Source organism: Brachyistius frenatus, unplaced genomic scaffold (genome assembly GCF_029030835.1).
Source record: "Brachyistius frenatus isolate BFR_SWC_R1_liver_20210118 unplaced genomic scaffold, ASM2903083v1 Contig_18, whole genome shotgun sequence".
Taxonomy (NCBI): Eukaryota; Metazoa; Chordata; class Actinopteri; family Embiotocidae; genus Brachyistius; species Brachyistius frenatus.
In genome coordinates, this window is record NW_027210617.1 from 1,390,677 (window position 1) to 1,401,050 (window position 10,374).

General features: G+C 41.4%; 2 protein-coding genes across 3 annotated transcripts; both read right to left on the bottom strand.

The window, feature by feature from the left end:
- Positions 1-796: 796 nt before the first annotated feature.
- Positions 797-7,758, bottom strand: clcc1 (chloride channel CLIC-like 1). Of its 2 annotated transcripts, XM_069694741.1 has the most exons (12): positions 7,700-7,758; positions 7,342-7,621; positions 7,115-7,222; positions 6,218-6,328; positions 5,727-5,948; positions 5,199-5,339; positions 5,007-5,106; positions 4,468-4,565; positions 4,052-4,198; positions 3,301-3,957; positions 3,138-3,188; positions 797-2,175 (listed from the first exon to the last, which is right to left on the bottom strand). In XM_069694741.1, the coding sequence occupies exons 2-12, from the start codon at positions 7,483-7,485 to the stop codon at positions 2,071-2,073; spliced, it is 1,884 nt and encodes a 627-aa protein (XP_069550842.1). In that variant the 5' UTR covers positions 7,486-7,621; positions 7,700-7,758; the 3' UTR covers positions 797-2,070. The 2 variants fall into 2 exon arrangements, with proteins under 2 accessions (XP_069550842.1, XP_069550843.1); XM_069694742.1 differs by lacking the exons at positions 3,138-3,188; positions 7,700-7,758 and having other exon boundaries at positions 7,342-7,562.
- Positions 7,759-8,967: 1,209 nt separating this feature from the next.
- On the bottom strand, positions 8,968-10,269 carry LOC138618772 (THAP domain-containing protein 6). The gene is made up of 4 exons (XM_069694743.1): positions 10,152-10,269; positions 9,628-9,820; positions 9,393-9,494; positions 8,968-9,246 (listed from the first exon to the last, which is right to left on the bottom strand). The coding sequence occupies exons 1-4, from the start codon at positions 10,229-10,231 to the stop codon at positions 9,013-9,015; spliced, it is 609 nt and encodes a 202-aa protein (XP_069550844.1). The 5' UTR covers positions 10,232-10,269; the 3' UTR covers positions 8,968-9,012.
- Positions 10,270-10,374: the final 105 nt, after the last annotated feature.

Consider the following 10,374-nt stretch of genomic DNA (forward strand, 5'->3'; position numbering starts at 1 on the left):
CGGAGTTTATCGGCAGCCAATCAGGAAATGAGTTTCAGGCGGCGCACAGGCACCGGTGAGGCCCCCCGGCGGCCACCAAGAGGATCGAAACAGGTCCGCAGTAAAAACGTTAAACAACTTTACTTCAGCACAAGACATCAGACTTCAGCGAATTTTGACCCCATACCAAAAAAAAAGTCTGTCTTTCTGCCTGCCTGCCTGACTGCTTGTCTCTCTCTCCCTCTCTTTATCTATTCATCCATTACATCCATTTATTAGCAGCCTTTAAAAGTAATTTTTTTGTTTTGTTTTGTTTTAAAGTCTGTAAAAAAAATATATATATAATTTTTTTTTTAAAACATCAACAAAACGTTAAGGGCATGGACATCTATTTCAAAACTGCCAAGTCAAATGAACTTCTGATGTGAATACTAGCTCATCTTCCCCTAAAAAAATGCTCCATTTCAAATATATCGAGTCTAGAAAATACTGTTATCAAACAACAAAATATCTACCAAGCGTTTTCATTGTGGAATGTAAAACTCCAAACCTCCCAGAATGAATACAGTGCCCCTGAATGCAACAGTGATGCAGTCTATGTTTTTATCTTTTACTGTTTCCCGTTTGTTATTCAATATTTGATACATTATAAAATCAGAGACTGTATGCTGTTACAGATTTGAGATCTTTGGAAAAATGTATTCTCCAATGAATAAAAACCAGGACATTTACGCAGCTGCTACCTTGAACGCAAAGGATGGTCAGTGTGGATGTTCAATTTTAGTTGAGTAAATTATCACTGCAAGGGCCAACAAACTAGATGGAATAAAACTTTATTTCACACCGATAGATAAACAATTCTGTGTGAGAGTAGAAATTTAAGTTCCTGATATCCAACATGATTTACCTCCATAAATCGGAGCTGTAGTGTTTGTGTATGATTCCCTGGAACACACATCTGCAATAATTATATATCTACAGATCTTCACCATTTTGGCACAGTGAAAACAACTGCTGATGATTTGGCAACACTTTCCTAAATACTATACACATCCAGCTGACATTAAGGAACACTATACATCATTTAAAGTCATGTTTCATGCACCTGCAAACTCCAAGTCCATTATTTACTCCACTTGTAGCTCATTTTTGTTCTCCACCAACCTCTAAGGGGAAGATCTGGCTTGAGCTAGTCGCTAACTCTGCATGTCTGGTGTGCGGTACAGCAGGTTGTACAGCAGCTGCTGCAGCTGGAAGCAGGAATAAGGATGGGAGTGGTGAGAGGAAGCTGCAGAACAAAATATGAAATGTAGGCCACAGCAAGAGACGTGTTACACTTTTGAGTAAGAAGTCACTCACACCGCACTTACTCTTACCCGATTATTAAAAAAAAATGTTAAATTGATTTACGACTTAAAATCAACGGTGTTTTTTGTCTCGATTAGCTTCTGAATTTATAAAATTCACCTTTTTTTTTTACCGCACCCAGCCATGCTGTTGTCCGCAGTCCTTTGTACAAGCAAGTTGTCCTTCCATGCAAAAAAAGATGACAGGAGGTATCACTGCCAAACAGCAGAATCGACTCGAGTAGCAGTTAATCAAGCCTACCATATATATTTAACAGCCACAAAAATACCTTTACAGCATAACGAAATATTATCCCTTGTAAATGACAAAATATGAATTTATATTTCAACTCCAAAATTGAAACAAGTTCATTATTCATCGTGATTTCGTTATCATTACAGTGAAGCTAAACAAACTGCAAGACCGTGATTGCTGTCCAAACACGCGGAAACACCAGACCACGTACATGACACTGGTGACATCCAAGTTCCCCTGATAGCAGTTTCAGAACGGTTGCTGTGTGGTTCACTGAATGTTTTTGCAAAATCATCCTGAGATGAGACCAGATTCACTCGAGGACAGCCGCATTCAGTTGACTACACTTGTGAATTTAGCTGACTTTCATTTCAACAATGTCTGCTGGTCAGTTAGTCAGTCAGTCAGGTAAATTAACTCTCTTTGGCATCATTGTCCACCAAACGCTGAGGACACCAATCTTGCTGCTTTGACCGATGTAGAAGCCATCTACTCCTCCGGTACCGAACACGTCTCCTGAACAGGAACGCCGACAGTTTCGATATGTTTCAGTGGGATGGAGGAGGTGCTCTTTGCTGCCGATGTATCCACGTTCTGCAGTGAGGGCATGTACATCAGAAATATAAAATCATTACAGACTCAAATAAAAAAAAGTACCTTGTAGCAGCAAATAATACATTCATGAAGTAAAGTCCAAGATTTACTATTTACTGCCACAAGTCCTCACATGACTCAATTCACTCATATTCAGTGGAATTCAATCTGTTAATTCCTGAGGCACACAAGTCGTTAATATCAAATTCACACAGCAGTTAGTACGCCATGACATCTGGGTTAAAAATCCACTGTGCCAATAATTTGTGTTATTTAGTACGTTGTGGAATGGTTCACGTAATTTACATTTCGTTTCATATCACATCTTTGTGGTCACGGTTTTCAGTTAAATTTTGTGTTTAATTAGTAAAAACAAAAAAATAAAGCTTTATTTTAAATAAAAATGACCACATTAAAAGAAATAAAGGCCATAACAGATATCAACATTTTCCTAGAGGGGTGGGGATCGGGGGTGCACAGTGCCTAAACGGTCCACCTTTTATCCACCACTTCTTTCTATCATCATCATAGGTAACACTAAGCCCGCAATGCTCCCAAACAGCAGACCAAAATAATGCTTGTGGATCTTTCATGGGGTTATTGGTGCGAGGCTTTTTTTTATTCCTAATACCTATTTGGCATTTTTTTTTTTTTCATTTTCTGTGCATGCCTCATAACATAGTTCAAAGAAACCAACTAGTAATGACACACCCTGAACCGTGACCAGTAAACTGGACAGGTTGGATATTTTACTTGATCCATTCCACTCCTATTATTTACAAAACTTAGGTACTGTAGCAACAAAAATATTACATGCATAAAAAGCAGTCAATTGGTTACTGGCTAAACACATTAACAAACACAACACAAGCTCAGCATCATTAAAACACAAGTCAAAATCACAATTACCCTAATAAAAAACTGATAAAAATAAAATGTAGTTAATAAATACTAATATTTACCAATTTATGTCGCATATAAATATTCACCATCCCATTAGTGCATGCACAATGCTGAAACATTAAAAAATAACATGGTCATTTTAAAGGTTCACCACAATTAAAAAGTACTATTGTACTGTGTGTCAACTTTGATTCAGTTGTGTGCATTTTAAAAAGAACTCACCTGAACTTTAGGTTGTGAAGGCTGCTTCTCTGCTGGCTCCGATCCGGGTGCTGCACCGTCCTTGATGGGTTCATCTTGAGGAAGGTTCTCGTTCCCTTTTAGCGTTTTATTCTTCGATTGAGATAAATTGGAATCGGAGGGCTTCGTTTTTAATTGGGCCGTGTTAACCACAGCACTGCTAGCTCTCGCTCCTTCAAGCTCCTCTTGTGTCTCCTGCTCGTTTTCTGCATCCGACTCGGCAGAGAGATTCTGCTCCGCTTCAGGACTTCCGTCAAGCCGCTGGGCATCCGTCTCATCCTCACTGTACTGAGGGCCAGCAGATCTTAGGGTCTCTACGAACACATGGGCTGGCTCTTCCCCGGGCCTGCTGGGCCGCCTTTGACGAACAGGATTTTTGTGTGATCTGGCATCATCGGCTCGGTGCCTCGGGGCATATTGTGGTGCAGGAGCAGGTGCAGGAGCAGGAGCAGCAGCAGGAGCAGGAGCAGGAGCAGGAGCAGGTGCATCCCCTCCTGCTAAGTAACCACGGTCCTCGATCCTCGGGTAATGAGGTTGTGGTTGCTCCAGCCCTGGAGGAGGTGGATCCCTTCGAGGGCGGCGTAGAGGCGCCATTATGCCATGCTGGAAGACTGCCTGCACACTTCCATACATGCAAACCTGTGGAGGAGTCACATACATTTACCTGTATAGAGATACCTGGTCTGGTCATATATATTCGCATGTGTCAAAGAATATTTGTCAAGCTCTTTACCACAATGGCGAGCACGATGGTGAGGAGGACTGGGATCTGCAGGGTAACTGGTAGATCTTTGAGGAGCGCTCGAAGAAACTCACTGATTCCCTGACCAAAGTGCTTCAGAGGCTCTGTGATGAAGGTTGTGATGGTGACTGAGATCGCCTGAACAGAGAGGGATGCTCAGATTGTAACTTTCTATGCGCATACAGTGAGTCAAAACTTTAGTAGTATAGTTTAGCAAGATTCACGATTTGAACAAATTTATAAAACAGTGATAAAACTGGAAAATAAAGCTTTTATTACACAAATGTAACATTTGTATCTCTTGATGTCTGAAAATGGAAATTAATCGTAATAGTAATCATTTGTCATGTTTTTGATACACAGCAATATGTAGCCTGAGCAGGCACTCAAAAAGACTAGTGACCTACCCTGGTTGGAGATACCAGCAGGATGGGGTTGACCATGAGGGTTTCATAGTATTTCTTACAGGGGTCATCTTGAAGAGTCCAGGTGCTTCTGAACCACTCTGCAGGGGGAAAAAAAAATAACAATACAGTTGGTATAGGGATGCTTGGTATCACTGTGGATTAAAGCTGCTGAGACTGCAGTAGCATACAAACACCTGTAAAATAAGTGACATTCAACTGAAAGATTGTGCAAATCAAAGCAAAAGATTTTACACAGTGACGTTGCACCTTATAAAATCTGATGTAAGGGCAGTTAATGGCTCCATATATGGAGCAACAGAAAGGTACATACTTGACTACAACTCCTTTTCATTGTTTTAAATCTTTTAATGAAAGCTAAAAAGCAAGTACTGGATTTATCATCATGATGTTCTCCACATTTTAAACAAACTGCGCCCTAAATTGGGGTGGATTTCTCAGCTTAGGAATAGTTCACATTTTGGAGAAACGCAGTTTAACACTCAGACATAGTGCATAGTTCATGCATGTTGTTGGTTTACCTTTCAGACTGTCACTCCAGTCAATTTTCTTCATTCCAGTGCATTTTTCATTGATGCTGTTCAACTTCACCATGTTGTTTTGATGCTCAGCAAAGGCAATCTGAAGAAAGAAAAACACCAAAAAAGATGAAAAGCATTGAATTTGTCCAGCAAAAACACTTAATGACAAGTAAATCACCCGCTCCTGTTCACCTTGTACAGATAGAACCAGTTCCAGACGATACTGACGACGAAGCAGACGGCAAACAGTCGCTTGAACTGCATGAACCAGGACACCGTAGACCACAGCTCGGTGCAAATGATGGCTGTGATGATCAGAACAAACAACCCCATCTGGAACAGAGAGCAGAATACAACTTGGCTGTTTACACTATATGGAAAAACATGAACACATTTAGAAGAAAAAAAAAATCATACAGATGTGGACTGGATTGTAAGTTGAAAAACTACAGCGAGTTAAACAACTTTGCCGTTATATAGAAAATAACTTTCACGTTTTAGTTTCCGCTCTGATAACTGACACATGGATGCAGATTTGTTCATCTCTAACATTTGGTTTAATCACAAAGTTCTCAACATGACATGAGTCCCACTTAAAATACATGAAGAACAGAATGGACTGAGACTCCAGATCACTGACTTGTCTTTTCCCCTGATAGCACATGACTGTTGTGTCTAAAAACTTGTGAATAAAGACTTCAGATTAATGAAGGTGGTTACTTTTAATATTGTGTCGAGCTCCACAGCGAATGTGTCTTCAAAACGCCACTTCCAGGTCTCGTAGTCGTGCGCTTTGAGGTCGACCAGTATCTGACTGAGGGCGTTGTCCAGAGCCCCGGTTCTCCATCTATCTTCACCCTCCACAAGACTCTGAATCTCTGTCATGGATTGTTTGGACAGTTTGAGTTTGGCATCATAGAAGACGTCTGTGGAGTCACTGGGCTGAGAAGGAATGGGGACGAGTTTGTTAAAAATCACTGCCGTTTTTTTGCTTACAGCATAATTATTGAACCAGCATTTTGTATATTGATTAACAGAAAAAGAGATAAAAAAAAAATCAGGAATAGTAAATTTTTTAAAAGGTACGGCAACTTCATTATATGTAGGCCACGTGATGATTGCAAGACAGATGATACAGTGAATTCAACATTTGCACGAGATGCATTTGACTTCACATAATTCATTAGAAGACGTGTGAAATGACCACCTACCACATCAACTCTTTGCATTTCCTTCAGGAGTCTGCTGAGGAATCTCTTGAACACAGGATTGCATGTAGGCTGCTGTGACATGTGCTTGATCGTCTTCGTTTGGACTTCAATCTGAATGAAAGCAAAGCACAACGTGTCCAATGCCTACATTCGAATTCATTCATTAATTCTCATGCCCCAGTTGGGGATTCAGGGTCCTCCTGAAAAGACAATTAGCAGGGCAGAGGCCCGTTTTCCAACAAGACATAAACGTCTACTATCTCAGTGTCTCTGATGTCTCCAGCTCACTCTGAGCTCTTATACTCACTCATTTTTAGGTTTCTTAAAGATGTTCGTCATGACCAGCTGCACACAATTAGAGCTGAACTTTAAAACTGTGTTTGTATTAGTTTCTTAAATGTACGCAAGTTTCTGGAAACTGTTCTTTTTTTTGTTGCAATGCTTCCCGGTCCCAACATTTATCATCATGGAAAACTAAAATATTCACTTTTAAAGAAACTGGAAAATAGGAAATCTTAGCATTTCTTCCATTAAAATAGCTTAATGAGTAACTGATGATTGAACTAGTTGATGTTGAATTTTCTCTCAATCAACTAATCAATTATTTAACCAATAGTTGCAGCTCTATTCCAAAACATTTGCGATTGATGTTAAGTCATATTTTAACTCATTTAAATTACGTTGTGTTTGTGTTGCATTTCCGCACGAGCATTTTCCTTATGATGGAGATAAAGACAATGACTGCTAGATTTCAGAATTTAAACATGTGAAGCTTGCCGATCGGTTCTGTCGTTAATTAAAGACGGTGTAGACGGACATCTGGTGTCGTTTCTTTCTCACGTTTGTTGCGATTAGTTCCCCTCAAGAGATCATGTAAACTTCCTCTCGCCCGCCCACCTGTCTCTTCAGCTCCACGACTTGTCCACTGCAGGACATCAGCTCAGCCTTGCTGGGGTCCTCAGTGTGCTCTCTTCTCTTGGTGACCGCATTGGCATAGCTTGCTGACTGCGAGGCAAAAACAAACAAACAAACAAACAAACACACACACACACACACACACACGTCACGTCACAACAGAGACAGACCACAACTGGGTCCGTGTGAACACTCAAAAGTTGACCGACCTCCGCTGGCTTCCTCATTCTTTTGGTGCTCGCGTCGTAGTTGAGCATATCGTAAGGGTCAAGCCATTCGTCGTCCACCTGCTGACCCGCGGCAGACAGCGACAGGCTGCAGACGAGGACAACGAGGAGCATCTTGGCCGGCATAGGAGGGTACTTTCTCCGGTAAACCGTCCGGTGTTCGCTGGTTCAGGCTTTGGGAGTTCCCAAACGGCACGTCTTCTTCTACTTTGGGTTATGTCGGCGGCTGGCAGCCAGTTTATAGGAGCCTCACCGCCACCTACTGGATTGGAGATTAACATAAAAACCACAGATCGTCTCCTTTAAATATTTCACTAAAACCTTCCCCCAAAAAACTCACCAATGTTCATGTCCAGTTTTTCCTCCCTTCAGCTGCATTACAAGCTGCCGTTGTTCGACATGGACTGCTGTGCTTTACTTCTTGTTTTTGGTTCATTGGCAGACTGCTTTATGGGTGCATACAGCCACCTCCCGAGTCTGAATAGGTATATTCATGACGTTAATTTGGCGGGATACTGACCTGGACATTTTTTTGTTTTTTTTTGTTTTAAGTAGGATATAGCAAGTACACCCTACGACATATTTCCTAACCCAGTCTGTGTTATAAAGTCTATCAACCCCCTTCTGATTTCCTGAAGTCCTGTCCCGTGTTCAGTATTGATTCCAAACGCCACACCTTAACATCTCCCTCTCTGAATTAGATTTCTTGCCATGCATAATAACATGTTCACCATTCTCCCTTGTATTAAACCACTGACACACATCTGTTTTACTTACTTATCGCCACTTAGAATAATGTGGGCTGAATGATTATACGTCTTCTCTTCGGTTGTCGTGTAAATGTACATTTAAATGGAACAGACATAGGTTTTTACTACGGGCTCCAACCTATCTATCTGAAAGTTAGGCAAATCCCACAGGACCCAGGCTAAGCAAATGGTAACAAATAAAATAACAAACCTTAAAACTGCTGCCTTCATCCTACACTCAGAAGATGCGGCTTGTCTGACTTCCTCATGGACAGTAGCATAATGCCCTCACATACACCACGCGTGCTTTGGTCTTATTTACCGGTGAATGGGTGCAGGCACACGTGGACTGGCCGTCGGGAGCGCCGGGACATTTCCCGGTGGCCTGAGGGGTAACCTGTGAGGCCATGCAGACAGAGGAGACTGACTCTTGGTTAGACATATGTTGATCTTTCTTTAGTGAAGTACTCCTCAGTGGGGCAGCAGTCCTATCAAAGAGCATCTTGTGTTATTTTTTCCCTCTTATCTTTTTGCGGGTCAGAATACAGCTCATCTACTTTCAAATACTGGAAAAATATCAAAAGAAAGCATATTGAAGTACTAATAATTGACCATAATTGATAAGAATGGAGCAAAATCAGCCACAGCCAATCAAACGGTAAAGCCACAAGGAACAAGATTACAACAGAACTGGGAAGGCTTGAATGGATGAACACAGTGTCATATACACCATTTTGACATTGACGGCTAAAATAAAATAAAAAAATTGGAACAAGAGAACAGAAATAGACCTCCTTTGACAGGTGGCGTGTTGAAAGGTCTGAACTTAAATTTTGCACAGACTATTTAGTGCCCCCGAAATAACAACCAGTAAGGCCGACACAAAAAGTTGAACTTTTTATAGTCATTTTATAAATTTACAATTTACATTATAAAAATCAAGTCTCTCTTTCAGCTCTTCATTTATGAGGTTTTTCCCCCTCAGATCCTTCAAAAGACCATGCACCGTGCCCTTTGCCCTCCGTTCTCTGTCCTTCATGTTCCTCATTTCTCGCTCCAGACTCTCCACCCTCAACAAGGCTTCACTTAGCCTGGCCTTTAGACCACTGGGAGATGCCGGCAATGCATAGGAGTGGTCCTAGTTAAAAAGAGGGATGAAAATGTTCTTTACTTACATTGCTTCACTCGGTCACTGCTGTGAGGGAAAGCAAGTGAACGAAAGGTTTGAAATAAATGCTTACAACTGTTAGGGATGTAGGTGGTAAAAAAAAAAAAAATACTCACGGTATTAGACGGAGGTTCAGTCTCTTGAAAATGCAGAGAACAGTCTAAGGACAGGCTCTCTTCAGCCTTCCTCGAGGTTCGTGTTATCCTGGTTGCCACTGGCTAAAGTGGAAAAATAACAAAAAGAAAAAAAAGGTCAAACTTAAAACAGATTTTAGTATCTCAAAAAAAACATGTTCAGCAAAGTGTGAAATTGAACAGCTGGCAAATCCTGGTAGGAAAGTGATGCACCTACTTTTTGCAGACGAGTTGGGAAACTGAAGAAAGACGGTTTAGCTCCATCTCTGAGTCTGACTGTCTGACCTGTGCTGTCAAAGTCCTCCTGCTTGAAGTGCTCACTGCAGAGCACGGAGGTCTCGCTGGCAGAAAAACCTTTCCTCCTCACAGCTACTTCCCACTGCCTCCTCGACGCTTTGTCTTTAGGAAACCTTCACGGTGTGAGAAAAAGTTTGCGAACCAGCTCGATAAGCAATCCGAACCTCAGATTCATTACAGAACAGTCGCTGAGCTGACACGAATAACTTTATTATAATTTTTATTTTTATTTTTTAAATACATTCCGGAGAAAATCGGCAATATAGATGGAAATCTCGATTACGTGAAATTTAGCGTGTGTGATATGTTTTAAAGTCTCACCTTTCAGAGCAAGCTATCTCTAACGTCAGCTGTTTACATCCGAGTCTGGTGGCCAATTAGTGAGATTGATACATCATTTTTTATAAAGGCCAAATACAGCAGCAAACAAGTGTACAGTCTTACCTGTGAAAAGTAATCCCACGAGATTTGGTTTGGGTTGAACGACGATTTCTGCAGCCCCAAGCAGCGCACGAGTCCGGCATCCTCTCTACGGTTCTGTTTACCGAGTTATGAGGAAGGTGCCCGGTCCAATATGGAGGCGACGATGACGTACAATCCAGAGGCCAGTAGAGCAGACAGGCACATCCGGGAACTTCAGCTTTCAAGGGAACGTCCCCGCCCCCTT

What these genes read in the sequence shown, in the direction of transcription:
- clcc1 (XM_069694741.1), bottom strand. Translation starts at nt 7,485, where the DNA reads ATGCCGGCCAAGATGCTCCTCGTTGTCCTCGTCTGCAGCCTGTCGCTG. An exon ending in GAATGAGGAAGCCAGCGGAG is followed by an intron (nt 7,223 to 7,341) that starts GTCGGTCAACTT and finishes TTTGCCTCGCAG; the next exon opens with TCAGCAAGCTATGCCAATGC. An exon ending in AGCTCGACACAATATTAAAA is followed by an intron (nt 5,340 to 5,726) that starts GTAACCACCTTC and finishes TCTCTGTTCCAG; the next exon opens with ATGGGGTTGTTTGTTCTGAT.
- LOC138618772 (XM_069694743.1), bottom strand. Translation starts at nt 10,231, where the DNA reads ATGCCGGACTCGTGCGCTGCTTGGGGCTGCAGAAATCGTCGTTCAACC. An exon ending in CGTGGGATTACTTTTCACAG is followed by an intron (nt 9,821 to 10,151) that starts GTAAGACTGTAC and finishes CACACCGTGAAG; the next exon opens with GTTTCCTAAAGACAAAGCGT. An exon ending in TCCCAACTCGTCTGCAAAAA is followed by an intron (nt 9,495 to 9,627) that starts GTAGGTGCATCA and finishes TTTCCACTTTAG; the next exon opens with CCAGTGGCAACCAGGATAAC.